Source organism: Arachis ipaensis, chromosome B9 (genome assembly GCF_059453495.1).
Source record: "Arachis ipaensis isolate K30076 ecotype BB chromosome B9, ASM5945349v1, whole genome shotgun sequence".
NCBI classification, from domain to species: Eukaryota; Viridiplantae; Streptophyta; class Magnoliopsida; order Fabales; family Fabaceae; genus Arachis; species Arachis ipaensis.
Genome location: NC_142444.1, coordinates 21,646,864 through 21,668,264, shown reverse-complemented (window position 1 = coordinate 21,668,264; position 21,401 = coordinate 21,646,864). Strand labels below are relative to the sequence as shown.

The window sequence follows — 21,401 nt, the reverse complement described above, 5'->3', positions numbered from 1 at the left end:
AAAAGTAATACTCTAAAAATACCCTATTGAAGATCCTCTAACCCTTAAAATTAAATTTCTGTAAATCAAAGAGTTTTATTTATATTCCACTAAAATTCAAAATTTTTGTCATCATAAAATTGGTGGATCAAATTTCTTTAACAATTTTACTAATCAAATATGAGGGTTCACATTTATTAACTAAAATTAAAAAAAAAAAAAAAAAAAACTAACATCTATATTTAAAGAAAACACACAAAATTGTCATCATATCGTAGTGTATTATTACACACGATGTTACTTCATTTCTTAAAAATTCAGCCTCGTTGCAACAGTTTAGTTATTGCAGCAAGTTCAAGTTCAAAATATTTCAGCACGGAACATGAAATTTTGTTGAATTGAATTCATAAGCATTGCACTCTGCAGGGTAAAAGTGGAGATTACCAATACTTAGTTGGCATAATTATTTTGCTAATTATAAACTCCAGCATCAGTTTCAAAGAAGAAAACAATGCTGGTAATGCAGCTGCAGCACTTATGGCAAGACCGGCCCCAAAAGCAAAGGTTTTCTTTTCTTTTACTTGTTTGTTTTACATTCATTCAGATTTCTAGTTTCTTCTGAGTCTTTGTTTGTTTAGTCTGCTCTAACTGGAGAATCACTTCCTGTGACTCATCTTGTTCAAAGCACCACACATGTTGCCCATTTCCAGAAGGTTCCATTCATATACTGAAACAACATAAAACCATAAATAGCTTCCTAATTTTTTTTAACTACAAATAAGTTCAACACTAATTGAAAATATAAAAACGTTATCCACCTTCTAAAATACAAGTCTAAAATATAAGATATCTAAATTTTTTCGAAAAATTTATTTGTCCTGGTATATTTTAAATAGAAGTACTTAAATGTTATGCATTTTAAAAGATGAGAGACATTTTTGTATTTTTAATTAGTTAATAACTTATTTATATTTGAATTAAAATATTAAAGATCTATTTGTTATTTTTTTTTAAATAATCACCAAACCATTCTATACATTATATGTTAATACTCATTGATCTCCAAAGTTTCACTCATGTTTCATTGTGATTTCCAAAATTTTGATTTATTCAATTTGACCTTCCTACATGATATCTATGATCATAAATGTATAGAATGGTTTGGTGATTAATATATAGAATAATAGAATGGTATCTATGACCATAATGTATAGGTAGACCATAATGTTTTGATACTAAACCATTCAATATGTATAGGTAGACCATTCTATACTAAACCATTATGTATAGGTAGACCATTATTTGATACTATGACCATAAAATGTTTTGATACTAAACATTCCTATACTTTTCATGGTTTGGTGATACTATTCAATTTTCATTGTTTAGTATTCATCAATTTGACCTTCCTACATGGTATCTATGACCCACCACATTAGTGTTTGATTTTAGGAAAAATATAGGTAAACAATGAAAATACTAATCAACGTGAATAATGAATATATCGAATGTTTAATTTATTAAGTATGCGGATGGTTATCCTAATATTAAAATTTAAGTAGATAATTTAAAGGTGTAGTGTATTTTTACTTTATTGGGTTAATTTAGATCCATTGTTTACATTGTTCATAAAAATCATTATTTACCTAACAAAGTCTTTGATTTTATTTTTGTCATAGAACTAACATGTTAAAATATACTGACGGTTGTTACGCTAAATTCTTTAACAGCTATCTGATATAATAATTGGAATTTTTAACTCAATTTGCTCTTTAAATTTTTAAAAACCTTAAGTGAAATTAAGACATAGGTTTTAAAGACTTTGCAAGAAGAAAATTAGATAAAAAAAAAAGTTTTAATTGTCACATCAAATAACTATAAGAGAGTTTATTACGGTAGTAATCGATTCATTTTAACACGCCTTTAAAAATTCTATGACAAAAATAAAGTTAGAGAATAGGGACCAACATTAGTCACGAAATTGAGTGAATCTAAATTTTGGAGACCAGATTAAGGCGTGAATATAACTCTAAAGACAAATTTTAGTATTAACTCGTCTCAAGATCATACTGCTTAGCGGCGTTGCATTACTATTTGACAGGTTCTAACTTCTATTGGGAACTTGTGCATCTGTTCCATTGCGATTGGGATGCTTATTGAGATAAATGTGATATATGGGATCCAGAAAAGGAAATACCGAGTTGGTATTGATAATCTCCTTGTTCTGCTTATTGGTGGGATCCCTATTGCAATGCCAACTGTGCTTTCTGTTACAATGGCCATTGGTTCACATCGCTTGTCTCAGCAGGTTTCTATATATATACTTATAAGATCAGTTTTATTAAGCTTTGCTTAATAGCTAGCCGGTGTTTATACTATATAGTTTTGTTAGCAGCTCAATTTGTTGTTGAGAGCAATTTTGGTAGAGTGCTTTTAGAGTTTCTAAATTTCATTTTTCATTTGAAATGGTTGATGAAATGAGATTGGTTTTAGTATAGAGCGATGATTACCAATTAACTTAGCTTAATTAGTGTTCCATATTGACATACTAATGGTTTATTTTTGAAGGCAAGGGCTGGAATAAAGGAAGTTCATTTCCTTCCATTCAATCCAACTGATAAAAGAACAGCACTTACATACATTGATAAAGCTGGCATGATGCAAGGGGTAGCAAAGGTGCTCCAGAGCAGGTTAGACCTTTATTAAATTATTTTTTAATCTAATTTTGCTATTTAAACAACTCTTGCAGCCAAATCATTTGCAACAATTACATGTGTTAGTCACATTGTCCCATTGCAAAATAGAAAATGTTAGAAAAGCGACACTTTGGATGTGTGTGGTTCAAAGATTAAATTTTATTACCAAGTAATCTTATTCCTAGGCATTATATTCCTAGGAATGTGATTACTTGGAATATATGATTCCCATATTTGGTTGTAAAATTTAATACATTGGAATATTATGTAATAATCCTAGGAATGACTAAATTTTTGTTTGGTTGAGTTTAAATATCTTGGTCATATTATGTAATATGTCAAAATTACCCTTAATCATTCAAATTAAAATATTAATGACTAAAAATTAAATATTTTTTAAATTTACTAAAATACCCCTAATAAAAAATATCTTAGTTAAAATTATTATTAATTCTAAATTTTTTTAAATTTATTAAAATACCCCTAATAACAAATATGTTTAGTTAAAATTATTATTGATTTTAATTTTTTTAAATTTACTAAAATACCCCTAATAACAAATATGTTTAATTAAATTATTATTGACTCTAAATTTTTTACTAAAATACCCCTAATAACAAATATGTTTAGTTAAAATTATTATTGACTCTAAATTTTTTTAAATTTACTAAAATACCCCTAATATCAAATATCTTATATCAAATATCTTTAGTTAAATTATTATTGATTCTAAATTTTTTTAAATTTACTAAAATATTCCTAATAACAAATATCTTTAGTTAAATTATTATCGACTCTAAATTTTATCTCTACTAATAAATTTACTATAATACCCTTAATAACAAATGTTTAATTAAAATCAATATTATCATAATTAAATTAGTGACTATGACAATGTAAAAGGAGCAGTGTTCATCTCAGATGATCCTCAACTAACTGAATGGCGGCATCTCTATTCTCCTAGCATTGTAATTACTTCCAAAGATGCAAAATCTATGATCAATTATATACAAAGCAACAAAATTCCAAAATCCACCATCAATTGTCAACAAACATTTCTTGGAATCAAGCCATCACCAGTTGCTACACATTCTAGTTCAAGAGGAACTTTAACTAATTTTTCATGGATCTTAAAACCTGATATAATGGCATCAGGAACTAGGGTTTTAGCTACTTATATTCCTCACAAAACAACAGCAACAATTGGCACAAATGTCTTCCTATCAAGTCACTATAATATTCAATAAAAATTCAAAAATAGCAATATTTAAAGCAATTTCTTCAAAAATGGCAAAAGTTCCCCCGGTTGAAGTTGGAACACCATGTCGATCAGACTATTGTCCCTTAGAATGCTAAGGCCAGCCTTCATTCTATCATCACCGCTCAAACCAGGAACATCTCTCAACAGTTCCATTAGCTTCATTCTGCGCTCAGCTCCTTCTTTCTCATGCTTAAAACAAGAAACCATATCAACTAAAACGGCTGTGTGTTCTTGATAAGCACCTTTCATATCTCTCATTGATTCTACTACTATGTCAATCACTTCCTCACTTTTGCTCCCTCTTTTTCTTTTATTCCTTTCTATATATGAAGCACTAGGAGCAGCAGAAGAACTAGGAGCAGCAGAAGCACCGGGAGCAACAGGAACACCAGGAGTTGGAGGCTCCTAAAAATTGAAAGCAACACCAGCAGGAACATCAGAAGATTATTCAATATTGATAGAAATGAAGAACAAGTAGCCTAACTGATTATACATGCTCTACACTTGTATATACAAGCATTATCTCTGCCTTGGCCAGCAAGACTAACAACATTAACTAACTAAACAGAACCTAATAGAATATTAACTACCCTGATTCTCATTCTGTTTGCATAATTACATTCATATCCTTTTTTTCTTTGTTATTATACTCCACAGAAATGAAGATCAGTATTTCTATCTAACTGCTCAACATGATGGGAATAGTTAAGGCTAGTCACAGACACAGATTAAAGTAAATGAACTAATGAAGAATCACTCCAAAATCCAAGAAAATACACAGCAGTAGGATCAACAATAAGTGAATTTATGTACATGAATTAGAGTCAATTGCTTACGTACTTGAGAATCAGCTTCATATTCCATTTCGGTTTCTTCCAAATTTACTTGGGTGTTTTCATTCACTTGCCGATCACTCAAGGTTGCTTCGCGCTCAGCCTCCATTGTAGCAACTGCTTGAGTTACATTTTCTGCATTGCCTCCTTGAGCCCTATCTCTACCAAATGCTATTCCCAACTTCTCAAAATGTGGAAATGGTTTATTATAGAGGCCATTAGCATTAGGATGTGACTGAAATTAAAAGAAAATAAATAAGCAATTAATATTAAAAAACTTAAGATAAATAAACTTGTATTAAGAAAGTTATTTAGAATTTACACTCTTCCATTCATTGAAAATTTGTCGCTCCACCACAATCATTTTATCTTTGTCATTCCAACCAAATCCACTCCCAGCTGTGCCCATCATCTCAACTATTGCAAAATATTGTCTTTTTAGCAATTTCACCCTTGATTCAATGTGTGGATTAGCCTAAACATAGCAAAACAATTTAAAATTATTACTACTCAGATTAAATTCAATAAACTGAATTTTAATACAATGACACCACAATTCATCCAAGCATAACTAAATATAGTGAATGTATGGAGCAGTAATAATCATTTAGTTTTCGCATACAGGATCTGAAATAATCATAAAATAGTCTACCATGACTTAAAGTCTTAAACTTTTCTCTTTCCTTTGGTTTTTTTTTTTTTTTTGACAGTTTAATCAAACTGTTCTAACCACTTACTGATAACGAGGTAGAGAATACAGTCTGGCCTGGTTGCTTGGTTCACCATTCAGATTTTCAAGAAGAAAAAAATTAACAAGAGAACTGGAAATATACTTTTAATTAAATAACAAGGAAATTTTTATTTTATTTATTTTATCTATTTTAATCTGTTCCAAGTAAAAAATATAAAATACTGAAGCACTAACATGATTAGCTCAAATGAAATGTAATTAATTTTCATTAAATAGTTTTAAATTCAAGCCTTGTCTATGAACAAATTTTATGTTGAAGGACTTAGTTCAATAGTTCCAATTGAAAATGCCATTTTTTTTGTCACGGTTTTGGGCTGGACTACAACCCAACCCAGAGAACAGATCAATGAGAGCACAGTAGTAAAACATCCCAATATAGAAGCATAAATATTTTGTAAGCTATACAATTATAACACAAATATAGAATTGTAAACAAATAAAACAAGTATTATGTAAAAAAATTGTACCTTAAGATCACATCCAGGGATTTTTTCATGCAGCATTTTTTCCAAATGTTTTCCATAACCGGATTTAAACGTGCCATTGTCACACTTCCAAGAAGTAGTTGCAAGCTCCACCAAACACTCAACTAATTTTGCATCTTCGTGTGGCGTCCATTGACGCTTAGTTTGCTTTGAATTAGGTCGAGTATTCTCTTCCATTTTCTATAGACTAATAAGCAGAAAATAACACAAGACAATTTTTCATCATCTTGACGCAAGAAATCACACAAGCAAGAAATCATATATAATATATATTATGAAGAATGTTAGGAGTCAATATAGAAAGTTAGATAGTATTGAAAATACATGGAAAGAAAAATTGAATGAATGCATGCTTATTTGCTTTTTTTGGTTCATTATCATACGTACTTCACTTGCTGTTGCTGCATTGTTGCATAGTCATTTTACTTCCTCAATTCAAATCAAACTTTTTTACTCCCAAAGTTACTCAATCACTTCTAGTAGCTTATTCATTCTGGCCCTATGGGTGTGTGTTGGTGATATATAAATGAGTTTAATTGGAAGTGGACTAGAGCTAGTTGTATAAAGATAAAGTTTCTACTCCTGCCCTTCTTTTATTTGTTCCTGCTTTCTCTTTTTCTCTTCTAAATAGATGAAGAATGAATCACAATATTAGTCAAACAGCATAAAAATTTAACACAAGAGTTTAAAGCAAAGAAAGCTCCTCCACATCCTGCTCTGTTCTATGAACAAGCTATGAGAATACAAAGTAAAGGGACTAGCGTGTTTACTCCACAGTCCTTATGAATCCTTATACCACAAGAATCAAACCCAAAATTTTATAATACAGACTCAAAAACCTTGATAGCAGATTTGATTTCCCAACCCCTGAGTCTCCAATCAGAACAGCTTTGAATAGATAATCACACTCCTCATCAAATGCATCAGCCATATATCTATCTTGTTAATTAGCCTCTCTACCTGCTTTCACTTTCACCCTTCTATCTATCTATCTATCTATCTATCTATGTATATGCCTTTATTGAAAATTCTAAAGGAACAAATCTAGTAACTAGTGAGGAGTTGAAAATAAAACCAAACCAAAAATAAGAATTGTTGGATATGAAAGGAGAAAGCTACAGGGTACAAAGTCATGATCACACTTATGTAATATTATAATTAATTAAGATTACGAAACTGGGAGGGGCCAAGACACAATCCTTTCTTTGGATGGTATTATTATTATTATTATTATTATTATTATCATTATTATTATTATTATTATTTACTCTCACAGTTACACTTGAATGATTACTAGTCCTTGATAAGAGGTTATATAATTATTATTTGTTTCTAACATGTTAGCTTGTAACTACTACTTTTTCAGTCTTTCTCTGGAGCAATTCATGCTCTTCCACATCCTACTCTATTCTATGAACAAGCTATGAGAATACAAAGCAAAGGGACTAGCGTGTTTACTCCACAGTCTTTATGAATCCTTATGCCACAAGAATCAAACTCAAAATTTCATAATGCAGACCAAAAAATAATAACAATTCTAAGTTACAGCATATGACTGAAAACAGAATCAACAGAGAAAAAAATAAACACAACTCTATTTTATAACCTCAGCATTCAACCTTTGATTCAATCCACCATAGTCTTTGTCTTATATATACATTGATCAAAAGGTTAAAAAAAGCCTTTTCCAATTTCAAAAAAGAATTGCTTTCATTTTTCAAAGGGCTTTGAGTGTTGTAGTAATCATCAAAGAACCTCTTGTTATGCTTCCTTAATGACATTGCATTTCAAAGAACCATATATTTTATTCAGTATCACAAACCAATCAGCAATAAAATTAACAGCAATGAATCAACTATTTGACAAAATATTTTAAACCTAGCACAAACCTTCATGCCAATAAATTATAGCACAAACATAGTTCAGGAAAAATAAATAAATAACAAATAAAAGATCCTTACCTGAAGAAGAAGATTTTGTGCTTGAAAAAGATGAACAAGGTTGCAGAAGACAAATTAAACTCTCTTTGATGGCTATTGCTGAGCCGCGAGGAGGGAGAGAAATGAAGGAGACGACACGAACAGGAAGCACCACTCGAGACGATGAACACGGACAGGAAGCACGAATAGGAACCGTGAGCTGTGATGATGACACGAACGCGAACGATTTTCTTCTAGAATAAGGAGCGCAGTGGTTGTGCAAATCGAAATCGGCGGCGAGGCGGCGCCGACGCCGGTGGAACCTCCGTGAATTTGAAGAAAAGCCTCGCTAGGGATTGGTTTTCATGGAGGAGGGGTCTCTGCTAGGGTTTCGTTTTGTTTGAAATGAATTGAAAAAAATCTGAAGAGAAGGGTTGGAGTGAAATTAACAAGGGTGTTTTTGGTCTTTTTACTTTATTATTAACATTCCATTCCCATTGGAATTAGAGATACCTAGGGAGGATATGGGAATGAAATGGGTGGGATTTTGATTCCAGGGAATAAAATATACCCAGGAATAATTTTTTAACTCTTGAACCAAACATGGGAATAAGATATTCCCATCTCAACATTCCTGGGAATACACTTGTATTCCCTCCAACCACACACACCCTTTGTGTAAAAAAAAAAAAAAGGAGGGAGAATTGACTAGTATCGGTTCAATTCTAAGGCAAACATAAGGAAAACGTGTTGGCCATCTAGAAATTTTTTTTAGTTTTTTGTTAGTTCAATTTGTGGTCTATATATGACTCGTGTGACATCGAAGTGTAAAGTGCATATTAAGTTTACTCTTTTAATTAATATTTTCAAGTATTTTTTACCATAAAATATTTTTTTTACATGTTTTTTTTTAATCTCACTTTAAGAGCATATGTGTCAAAACCAAACCAGTAATCGAACTGGTTAAACTACTGATTTATTAGTCTATTAGTTCAATCGATAAATTATTTTTGAACTAGTAGAATCGGTCGTGTAAATAAAAAATATAAAATAGTCAAAAATTTAAAATTAAAATTTAAAATACATATTTTCATTAATATTTTATGAAGAATCAAGTCTCAAATTAAACATAAAATTTGCCAGTACTACTATAATAATATCTTAATTTGACTCGATAAGAATAACAATTATATTAGTATATTACCTAATTAATTCACAAAGCTTATCATCTAACTATAATATTAGTAAATTTTAACATTAGCATCAAAATAGATATCTTTAATCACAATACTAAAATTGAAATAGATCAAGCAGATTAATAAATTTAATAAAATTTATATTTATATTAATAATGATATATAATTAAAATATAATTAATTTAAAAAATAAAGAATACAAAATTAAATTAAATTAGATATATATAAAATTATTTAATTGAATGTTTACCATATAATTAAATTTTGTCATGTATAATAATAAGAAGCTAACTGGCAATTGAGAGGTGTTGCAACCATAAGGTTCCTTGTTTCAACCTTGGCTATAACACACCCTAGTCACAAATGGACACTTGAAGCGCCATTGACGGTTGATCATTCTTGAATGGTATAAGGAGTAAACCAAATTGGCTTAGAATTCAATTCACTGGTTTTTTGGTCTTTCGACCAGTTCGATTCGATTTTTATAATTATATTTAAGAGTCTATATTCGATTTTTTTTTTATTTTTTTTTTTTTGTTACTAAACATTTTTGCTTCACTAAATTGAAGTTTTCGCTATTTTTTAATTATAATTATGTACCTTACTGGAAAAAAGCTTGTTTCTTAAGCCAACACGAAGACGACAGTCATTATAGTTTAGTAGCTACCAAAAACAATTCCGATAGCGAAAATTTCACTAAGCTTTCAACTATCTGGGTTTGGAGAAGGCTTAACCCTGTCTTTGGATATTGTCATGATGGTACCTATAAGGATCCTCACATATTACGGAACAAGGAAGAAAATATTTTTCTTGTAATGATCATAAAACTAAGGATGTTTTATCTAAAACTTTGTATAACAATATAAATCATTTGATTAGATTAAGGATGTTTTATTCTTTCTTTTCCACTTATCCCTTATTCATTAATTATAGCACACTTACTAAGAATTTATAGGTTTAAGATCAAATTTGTTTAATCACTAAAAATTATTCTTTAAGTTAATGATTTTCTTAATTTCTGCCTATTTTTTTAAAAGTAAATTTATACCAACAATACTAGATGATTAACAAAATTTATCATGTCTTGTCTCGGTCAACAAAAATATTTTTATACTAAATTCCAACAAAAGTACTACATACACATAAAAAAATTAGTAGTCAAAATAACTATCATGTATTTGTGTAAGAATATACACCTTGTTTAAGTTATTTTTAATGTGTATTTTGTATTTTAATATATATTTTCTATATATATGTAATATGGTTAAAATTCTGATTTCTAAATCTTAATAGTATAAAAATAGAGTGTTGACTCAAAGTATTGACTAATAGTGATAAAAAGTAAAATTTTTCAACTTATAATTGTGGACGGAGAAAGTAGTTAACATTACCATTGAGAATGGCGATGACAAGAACCATGAACGGAGGGAAGTCGAATTCCCATATGCAAGCCAGTAGTAACATGAAACCAAGCTGAAATTAAAAAATGAGAAGAAGCTTGATGATCTCATTCATCGCAAAATATTAGAGTTTAAGCTGAAGACATATACAACAAGACGAATAGGTGATCGAAACAGCATATATCTGCAAAGGAAAAGGAAGCATATATATATAAGTGCTGAATTTTTGTCACATTAAGTTCAGAACAATTCATATATTTCTGTAATGGTTGGATTACTGGTCAATTCATATATCATTGGTAACAGGTTCATGGAAAGGTGAAAAACCTGGCGAGCAACAGCCAAAGAGCCAAGTCCACGTTCTGCAAACTTGTCAATAATTGCATGAATTTTCTGTCTAATGTCTGATTTGTTATGTGCAAGATTCAGAATCTTCGTAATGAACGACAAGAGTTATGATCAAAACAAATGTTCTGCTCTAATAGGCACCATGCTTCTCTACTCAAATACTAGCAAGACAAAAGAATAACTAGAATTTATCATATTTAGTATTTTTTTGTATTTAATATTTTTAACATATATTTTATATAAATAATTGATTTGATAGTTATTTTGTAGAGTAGTATAGTTGAAATTTTAAACTTTATTTTTTAATATTTTAGTCTACAATGATCGTCCTTCCGCTTTGTCATTACTCTGTCCTCCTCTCAAGAAAATGATACTATAACAATTTATATATTTTTTTCTATCAGTTTAAGCTTACATTTTTATAACTGAAATGTTTAGAACTCAATTCTTAAAAAGAATTTCAGTAAAAAGTAAGTATAAGGCAAATAAAAAGAAAAAAAAAATCTTATAAAAAAATCACCCATACTTTAAAGAAGACGTGTTAGAGATATAGAAAAGCATTTCTCTTTTTTTTTTTCACCCTTCATGGATTATTTATTCAAACCTTCTAGTTCTAAAAGCATTGAAACTTCTAAGGCAACATTTCATTTAATTTTCACTATACTCTACTCAACAGATTGCATCTATTATATCTGCCACTGTCACTTACAGATTTCTTGATCCTTTAAAGTTTGTTGTTCGTTACGCATTAAGCGGAAGAGCATGGAATCTGGTGGTCGACCAACATGTGAGTATTCCAACACAAATTCATATAAACTCATTCATATTCCACCAAATCAACTCGTCATACCTGTTTTGTTCCATATGAGTAGTTGATTTGGTGACTGATTTCTTATATACACATATGATGGTTGTTTTTTTAATTATAATTTAGAAGATTCGTTCGTTAGAATGGTTTTTCAAGTGCTAACATGATTTATTATTGATGAACATTTTCAGACTGCATTCACCAACAAAAATAAGTTTGGTAGAGAAGCCCACGAGGCTGCGTGGGCTGCCGAGCAAAGAACCTTACATGGTCTTCAGCCGGCTGAACCGAGATCCTTTGTGAAAAAAAAAAATTAAATAATGATTTAGTCAAACTTATTAAATTATATAACAATTTTTAAATATTAAATTCGTATGAAAATAATTGCATGTGAGTTTTCATCTATTAGTATAGGCTTAAAATCTTCTTTTGTAAAAATTATATTAGTGATGGTGAGAAACATTTTTGGATTTACCTGTAAACATTTTAAGAGCCATTTCTCTTATGTCACACACATGCATGAAAAACTAATTGATTTGAGTGTGGTTTGGTGAAAATAAATAAAAAACAATTAATCGAAAGAATTAAAGATAGGTAATTTTGAAGGATTTTGATCCTTTAAAGTTTGAATTTCACTTTATAGAATAAAGTGTGACCTCTCACCATTAATTTTATAGGTGGAACTAATAATAAATATAAAAGAGAAACTATTCAATGATAGAAGATCACACTTTACTCTTTAAAGTAAAATTCAAACTTGAGAGAATCAAACCAATTTTAAAAGAAAAATTACTTTTAACAATAAATAAATGAGTTATGACTTTTGTAGCATAAATAAGTTGTGATTCTAATATAAAAAAATAAAAAATAAAAAACCCATATATGTTTTTTGGATCGAGGCTCTAGCGTGTTTTTTTTTTTTCTTGGACAGGGAGACTTTATAGTGGTTAAATATTCAAAAATGGATCATAATCATAAGCCTTATTACGTTGTTGTAGTTGGGGGTGTTCGAAAATAAATTTACCAGGATACCCATCAAATTAGGTGCCCGAAATTTCAAAATATTCTCTAGCGACTCTAGTGTTAAGCCTTTCACTTGCAATGTAGGTCTAGCACAGATGGTATATTTATATGCCTTTTGCAAGCTGTATTCGCGTTCAAGTTTCAATTAAAGGTGGATGTTATTTAAAAATTTATAGTATGTACCTATATAGTGTGTGTAAGTGTGTAATGTATATGTATAATGTCTAATATTAGAGATTATTCAATTCACTTGACAAAAAAAAAATTTCACTTTTTTAATATAATTTTAGAATAATAATTGTGATAGTTAAATAATCATTAATTACATATACTCCTTTATTAAAGATAATCTTGCCTACTCATACAATTTTAAGTATTATCAAGATTTATTTATTAATTTTTCTGATTTTTTTAATTTTCGAATAATTAATTTAAAATGAAAGCAATAATTTATATCAATAAAAGTTAATATATACTAATCATGGGTGGCTATAGTCTTAAGTAATATATACCCGTTCAAATATGTTAGTTTAAGAACCATTAAGGAAAAAAGTTGAAGATTTTTCCTAATTGAAAAGGTATGTAATTGTAACCAATTTCTAAATTAAATAATAGCATGAGAGCTTTTTTCATATGAATATTCACTTGCAAATCGTAATTACCTTTATTTCATATACAAAATTATGGTTGAGGGAAATACTTGGTATATATATAGGGTTAGCATTAATTAAGTTGGACTGATTTAATGATTAGTTTTTTAGTTCGTTTAGGTAAATATTGAGAGTTTAAATTCTGTCTTGTATATGCAACCATTTATTAATTAATAACAAATTTTAAAATATAGCTTAAATTTAGGATGGATTAACTTTTAGTTTGTCAACAGAAAGATACTACGTAAAATTAAAATATATATATATGTGGGATTAGCATCGTATACAATTTAGAGTTAATTAAATACACATAAAGTCAGTCGTCTATCTTAACATATAAGGATACAAAGGGTAAAAGACTAACGAATGACACATACAAGTTTTAATTATAATTATTTTAAGAACAATAATGAATAATAAAGTAAAGGAAATTTAATTTAAGTCTTGTCAAGTGGCTAATAAATATCTTAAGCTTCTGGTTACGATTATCCTTGGAAGCGTTGTGATTATAACTTGTAAGCATCACGATATCCACTCATATAAGGTTAAAGTGTAAAAGCAACAATTTGAAGCACATGATGAAGATCAAAGTTACCAACCTTTGTAGGTTTTGCCTCTTCAATAATGTAACACGAGTCTCTTTCCCCCTCATCAATTTCCGCCAACTAGTAGTCTTCTCTCTCAAATATTTAATTCCGCTTATAGAGAAACTTTGTTAAGGGTTTAGAACCACACATCAATTGAAAAGGATAATCTCTATTCTCTAGCTAGACTAGTGTAATTAATCATTAACTTTAACTTCGATAAAATTGATGCAAGACAATAAGAGTAAATACACTATAAAATATCTTCACAAAGTTAAAAAAAACCTAGTAATTATACCTGTGAAATATCACATGTTAATATCAAAAAGAGCATTTTTATGTTAAAAGGGATGATTATACAAATAATTGATTATTAAAATATATATATTCATAATTTATCATTTTCAAATACAAGTTAAATAAAAGGCCATTAGCTAAATCGGTGTTTCGGGTGAGGTCTTCATATATTTGAGCATAAAAAATGGTTTAATTCCAGTTAAATAATAACATGTGATATATTTTGAGTTTTTTTTACGATAGTTTATTTACTATTAAAATAAACTTAATTAATGGTATAAATAATTTTAAAAGTTTATATATTTATCAATTTGATTCTCAAAAAATAAAAAATATTAAATTAGTCATTAAAAATATAAAAATGAATAAAATTTTGATTTTTTTTTAATTAATTGACGACATGTCTTAAAATAATTGTCATGTGTCATCATCAATTTAATAAAAAAAAACAATTCCGCTACTTTACTAACAGAAATTCTGTCAAATTCTGTCAACTTTTATTGGGCTAGATCCCAAAGTCTATTTAATTCAAAAAGTCACATCCCCTCTAATGTCACTAGTTTACTACTCTAACCCTAATTTATCCTTTACCCACATGTTCTTACCGTTGAAACACTCCCCCACCCCCATCTCCACTTTCAGCGCCGCATAACCATCCGCCTTGCTGTCTTCGCCGGTCGCCGCCATTAACGGGAGTCAACACCGCCGGAACACCAGACAGCGCCACTCACAAGTACATTCCCACAGTCGCCGAAGCGTCGCCGTCGCTGCTACATGTCGCCGTCGGAAGTGCTTTGAAGACACATCCAGTCGTCCGGCCTTCAACCCGACGCAGCATCCTAGCTCCGCCTGAACACGCCGCGGCTGAACTCTTCCGGCCTCATGGAGTCACTATCAACCCCGCAACTGTTTGGCCTCTGCATCCCCCACCCAGCGCCACTACCTATCTCGCGTACGAGCCCGCCTCGCAGCGTGTCTTCCATCCGGCACCGACACAGCAGTAAGAGGTAAGTGGGTCTTCAAGATTTATACTAATTGCTGGTCCTGGGTTTCATTTGTGAGCATTACATTGGGGTTGAGATTGATTCAACATGGTTTTGAGTCTGTTATATGTTTTAGTAAATGAGAAATGCTGAATTAAGAGCTTTTTTGTTGACATGATTCCCTGCACTAAGATGGTTTCTTATGTTGTTATCAATTATTTGACAAAAATGTTGTTATCATGATTCTTATGCTGTTATGAATTATTTAAGAGCTCTTATGTTGAGATGGTGTCTTTTTGCTACATTTTGACTGTGTTATGTAGTTTGGAGCAAGCCTCTGAAATTTGATTTGGTTTAGAAGTTAAATAAATTGGCTTTCACATCAACACCACAATCTCCACTAAATTTTCTTCGTATGATTCCACCACTGATACATCAATGTGAAACCAATAACCATACAGATACATAGTTGTGGTCCCCCTCCTATATAATATTGTTGTCGTTCTCAACCTTTTTATTGCCTTTTCCCATCTTTTGGTTTTAATATTCTTTTGAATAATTTAGTAATATATTTAATTTAATTATTATTTCATCACTCGTATGTGTCTATATGTCTGGGTTGAAAATGATGTGATTGTGGACAAAGTGTAATTGAGTTTTGACAATTTCTGGTAGTTATTGCACTGTAAATTAAGGGTGATGTTTTGTTCTGCTGAGTTGAAAGGAAAAGGAAAAAGGGAAAGTATTAGATTTAGTCGCAGCTAGGAAACTTTAACTCAGATGTGTCTTCAGAGTGATGGAGTGTGATGATTTGTTAGATGGGTAAATAGCTAAAAAGATATACATAGATGAATGATCCAGTTTGAGCCATTTCACAACCCTTTTTAAAATTACAACTTAACTTGAACTAAAGGCATATCTCAGTTACTTATTTGTTTAGTTTACTTTCTACCATTATTTAGCATTTCTTTTCAATAAGCTAGATCTAGATATAATAAATACGGGTTTGAAGTCTGAAAAATTTGCATAGGTTATTGTGTCTTGTGCTAAATTTTATTAGAACATACACAACAGCAGTACGTAGTACTAAATCTTTTTGCTTTTTTGAGCAGCTTGGCATGTCAATAAATTCAGTTTATAAATTTCTTTTTAATGTCTTAATTTTTTAAAAGTAAAAATTAAGAGAAAAAAAGAAGTATAAAAGTAATCTTCTGATTAATGAATGCTTCATGCATCAAATAATAATTCACTGAATAATTATTCAAAAAAATTACCTTTAAAAACACATTTCCTTATTTTTCAATAAGCGCTTGAGATTTCATCCTCAGGATATATGTTTTCTATTAATTATGTTTACATTGTGGTATAATTGCTATTATCTAGTGAAGTGTTGTATTGTAGTTCTCTTTTATCTAAACTGTAATAACATAATTTCTATGGTTGTAATTCTAATTCTGGTAATATTAATGTGCACGCCTATATATTACTTCTGCCTTTAGCATTACAGTAATTCTTTGACTAATATAGGTGGTTTTTGAATTACTTTATGTCTTCTTATCATTGTACTTGAGACCTAGTTAATCCCGAAAATAACAAAAGCTGAAACATGGTGTTTTTTGTGGCTGAATTGTATTTTATTTTATATCTAGTGCTTAACTTTATTTCATCATGCTCTTGTACTGCTGACTTAGTTGAGTTTGGGGAATAAAAGACAATTTCATACCTGGACATAATTTTTGGACTGTTGCAAGAAATCACCTTCAAGACATGGGAAAGCCAGTATTACATCATTCAGAAACTTGTGTTTCATTCTAATTTAGCATTTTGTTTGTTTTTGAAGATCTTGTTTTATGTTGATAGAAATTATTAGAGAGAAGGTGCTCACCATGATACATCGCGGATTTGTTCAAAGATCTGAAAATAAACCAGGCCCAAGCAAAGTTAGATGAGATAGAAGCAATGGGTTTTGGTTTCCTGAAGCTAGTCCCAAAGTGGCCTGTTAAACAAGGCATAATGGTGATGTTGGCCAAGGCCTACGACACTGAAACGAGCACCCTGAGTGTAGATCAAGGAATCATCCGCATTGGGCCCGAGCTGTTCTAGCGTGTTTTCGGAATCCGGCCCGGTGGTTAGTATACCTTTATCTGTTCCACAGCATTCAATTGGTTAAAATAGTTTCAGTCTCCGTGGATTTTTCTTTATTCTACCTATTTCGCTGATCATTTTACACTATTTTATACACATCCATATTGCAGCTGACGACTTCCCACTGTTCGATGGCGGGAATGCTGCCCATGTCTCAGTAAAAAGAAGATTTCACCGGTTAAAAACTATTCAGCTGAGGCATTTTTTCAACCAGTGTGCTATAGATACTGAAGATGACAGGATGGAGTTCAGGAAGCATTTCATCCTGCTCGTGCTGAAGATGTTTCTGTGTCTGACCGTGCAACACGTCATCTTGCCATGGCATATCGATACAATACTTAATGTATCTGATCCGAGGAGATACCATTGGCCGTTGCATATTTTCAAATCGTTAGAACTGCCAATTAGGAAGTACCAACGTAAAAAGAACAAGTCTTGTGAGAGTTGCATGTTCGCCTTGCTGGTAACCTTTTGAATTCAAAATGCAATGTAATCTGACTAACCCTTGCATCCCAAAAACTAAGTTGTGTCTGCAATATGTCCAGGTGTTGTACTTCCAAAAGCTAAAGCATGGTGAACTCGAGAATTGTCAAGAACGTGAGCCGCGGCTTTCTGCATGGACAACTGAGGAGCTTAGCGCTATGGCAGCAACTGTTCAACCCGAGGTGTTCATTGACGCAGTATTGTTTCTTATATCACGCAGAACCTTTTTTGTTTTCCCAAGACTTGTTCATGTGTTTTTATGATCTATTTATAATTCGAAGTTCGTTTTCTATTGTAATTAGCTGCACGTGGCTTTTTTGAAGTCCTGACATTTATGGTTGTGCATTGAATTGTTAATTACTCTAAATTTTCGGTAACAGGTGTGTCTTCTGTTATAGCCATATTTTGATGTGTTCGGGCTAGATGTGTCTTTAACTGTATGTGTCTTTTGACCAGTTAATAACCTAAACAGGATTGCAGCGACCCTGGCGGGAACGATGGTAGGGTCATGGAAGGTGCGGCAAGAGAGGACACAATAGACACAAGTCCTGAAAGAGAAGACGTGGACCACACAATAAGGCCTGTGGGTGCACAAAAGTGAGTTAAGATTACCATTTAATGAATCTTTTATTTACATGTTTTAAACATAGATCGAGAAAACAGTACAGTTTATGTTTAACCTTTTGCTGCTAATACCATGTTTAATATTCCTTAAAGAGATGTTGTATAATTTAAGTTGTGTTGTTAGTGTGATTTGAAGGTACTATGTGATTGTTGGGAATGAATAGTTTGGTGTTGTGATTTCAGGTATCTGATCGTAGAGAGGGTGTTAGAAACGGATCAATGCACACGGATGCACATGCAGTTGCATCGGATGGTGACGACAATGATGACGAGCCCATTGCAAAGAGACTGAGCCAAAAATAAGATTGGACAAGGACACCTCAACCTCGTATGACAGAAGGGGGACTAGCACGACTGGTGAGACAAACAAAACAGAGAACCCAAAAGTGAGTAAAATGTTGCGTTTTAAGAATTTGTAAGTTGCATGTTTCCAAGTTAGAACACGAGCAATGTTAACCTATGTTTAAACAAGTTACTGGTGATACTATGTTTTAAAAAACCTATATGATATGTTGTATTAGTTTATCTTGCGTTCATTGTGTGATGTGAAAGCACTTTGAAGTTTTTGTGTACCACTAGTTTGATGTTGCAGTTTCAGGGATCCGACATGAGGGGGGAGTTAGTAGCGCGTCAATGCGCACAAATGCTCATTCAGTAGCATCCGAAGAGGATGACGATGATGACCAACCTATTGGCAATAGACTCCACATCAAAACTCAACAAAGAAAAATACCTCAGCATCACAGAACAGAAGGAGAAACCGTCACAACCAACCTGCCAGAAACAACAAATCAACCAACCGAGATGGATGATCCTGAACCGAAAACTCCATCAACAGCATTGGTTGAGTATTCAGGAGTTGAGGAATATTCTACTGAATTTTTTGACAGGCAAGTGAATACCAAATAACTTTATTTTCGGTAATAATATGCAAGGTTTTTGTTATCGCCTCCTTAAAATTTATAAAGTTTGACCATCTCCCATAGTTATTTTTGAAACAGGCATCTTGACATCTTATCTCAGCAGGATCTGGATAGCGAAAATCTATGGGCAGATATCGAACGGCATTACGGCTCGAGCCCCATTAGCATCGATCTGATCCGAACAATTATTCCAAAAGGTTCTTCCTACCGCATACCCAGTCCACAGCGTCCCTCATTCTCACTTGGGATGATGCAGCTCTTCAAAACTCCCACACCGTCCCCCACCCGACCCATTCATCCGTTACTTCGGGGACGAAAACAACCAAAACTAAACTGGTATAAAACAACACCATCCATGTTCATATCTACAAAACAAAATTTAATCAAAGTTGCAAATATCAAGTCAACATGGTGAAGAAAAAGAATAAAAAAACACATCAAATGTAGAAAATTTAGCATCATTCTAGCATAAAAGAAAGAAGTAATATCAACACCAATTCTAATTAAACAAACAAAATTACAATCCTACCAACAAAAAGTATCACTGTTAATAACTCAACAATAAAATAAGAAACAAGTTGAAAATAAACATAACCAGATATACCACTAACACACAATTTACCTTATCCACACGTTGAGTGTCATCTTCACTCAGAGACAGGACATTGACGTCAGTGGAATTAGAATGATCACTTACATCATATGAAGTGTCGTACGATACTTCTTCACAAATTGATGGATCCATCGACGTAATGTGGTCCACTCGCCTTCAACGGAGACACATACATCTTTCTCCTACGGATTTCAAATGCTATTTGTCAATGAGAGTGGTTGTTCACGTTGCCGGTGGTATGTGAGGGCTGTTCACCTTGCTCCTATGGAGTTGGAAGGCTATGGCTGAACGGAGGTGGAGCGCTATGGCTCAGTGTACATCTACGACAATGATGACACCTATGATAGGGTGGGTTGCGATAACGGTGCCTTTCTCTTTTACGAAAATTGCGGTGGCACGAAATCGGCTTGAGGGAGAGGGGCGGTCAGCGTCGAACGGTGAATGTGAATCTCCAGTGACGGGAGAAAATCAAGGAAGGAGACCTTACTGGAGTTGGGTGAGATGAAGGGCACCAAAAATGAGAGAAACGAAGGGCTGTGTGATACATTCCCTAATTCACGTCGCAAATCTCCTTTAGGCGGTTACGAATCCTTATTATTCAAATTTTTATTTAATTTAAGTCAATTAAATGCTAATTGTAATTAAAATATAATAATTAATTATTATTGGTAATAAATTGGCAAATATTATATTGATAACCTATACTTTTCCTAAAAATAAATAAATCTTACTCATAAGGAGCAATATAATACATCTCATCTTTTGATAACCCAATTGATACACGCGGGACCAAAACAAATATGAAAGTAAAAGACTATAATGCCACAACTATCTCTATGTTGTAAATAAAGTAATAATACCTATACACCAAAGATAATTATTATAGTGTCTAAAAGTATTTGTCTAATTTACTAAAAATTATTAAAAAATATTATTTAATTTTAAAAATATGAAAATAAATAATTATTAAATATTTAAAATTTAACATAAAAATAAATTAAATAAAAATTAAATACCAAATTAAGAGCACCATTAGAGCTTACCTACACCAAAATAAGGCAATTGTTGTGCTTTGGCATCAAAGATACATCTTGTACACGAAGTAATTTTAGTGTTCCTGTATCCCTTCACCCTATCTAATCAAGTGACGAGATTACCAACCCTCATAAAGCAAAAAGTATCCTCAACCCCTAATCATGATTATTTAAAATCATCCTCAAGGAATGACTAGACGTGAATGTCAGAACAACCACCGTTCTAACGAACAAGTCAGAATCCTCAATCTAAAGTACTTGTACCTCGCGTTTAGGCTTAAATCCGATCCGATTTTAAGTAATACCTCGAAACAGTTACTTCATGTGTCATGATTTATTTAATAAAAATAAATAAATCTTACTTAT

General features: G+C 31.6%; 2 protein-coding genes across 2 annotated transcripts; one reads left to right on the top strand and one right to left on the bottom strand.

The window, feature by feature from the left end:
- Positions 1 to 3,942: 3,942 nt before the first annotated feature.
- On the bottom strand, positions 3,943 to 6,182 carry LOC107615161 (uncharacterized). Its single transcript, XM_088500650.1, has 4 exons — positions 5,988 to 6,182; positions 5,092 to 5,244; positions 4,777 to 5,004; positions 3,943 to 4,341 (listed from the first exon to the last, which is right to left on the bottom strand). Exons 1-4 carry the CDS (start codon positions 6,180 to 6,182, stop codon positions 3,943 to 3,945), a joined length of 975 nt encoding a protein of 324 aa, XP_088356776.1.
- An 11,417-nt stretch (positions 6,183 to 17,599) lies between these two features.
- On the top strand, positions 17,600 to 18,757 carry LOC107617242 (uncharacterized). Its single transcript, XM_021111589.2, has 4 exons — positions 17,600 to 17,821; positions 17,904 to 18,038; positions 18,314 to 18,438; positions 18,649 to 18,757. The coding sequence occupies exons 1-4, from the start codon at positions 17,600 to 17,602 to the stop codon at positions 18,755 to 18,757; spliced, it is 591 nt and encodes a 196-aa protein (XP_020967248.1).
- Positions 18,758 to 21,401: the final 2,644 nt, after the last annotated feature.

What these genes read in the sequence shown, in the direction of transcription:
- LOC107615161 (XM_088500650.1), bottom strand. Translation starts at nt 6,182, where the DNA reads ATGGAAGAGAATACTCGACCTAATTCAAAGCAAACTAAGCGTCAATGG. An exon ending in TCCCTGGATGTGATCTTAAG is followed by an intron (nt 5,245 to 5,987) that starts GTACAATTTTTT and finishes TGCTATGTTTAG; the next exon opens with GCTAATCCACACATTGAATC. An exon ending in AATATGAAGCTGATTCTCAA is followed by an intron (nt 4,342 to 4,776) that starts GTACGTAAGCAA and finishes TTCAATTTTTAG; the next exon opens with GAGCCTCCAACTCCTGGTGT.
- LOC107617242 (XM_021111589.2), top strand. Translation starts at nt 17,600, where the DNA reads ATGGAGTTCAGGAAGCATTTCATCCTGCTCGTGCTGAAGATGTTTCTG. An exon ending in GTTGCATGTTCGCCTTGCTG is followed by an intron (nt 17,822 to 17,903) that starts GTAACCTTTTGA and finishes CAATATGTCCAG; the next exon opens with GTGTTGTACTTCCAAAAGCT. An exon ending in AGGCCTGTGGGTGCACAAAA is followed by an intron (nt 18,439 to 18,648) that starts GTGAGTTAAGAT and finishes TTGTGATTTCAG; the next exon opens with GTATCTGATCGTAGAGAGGG.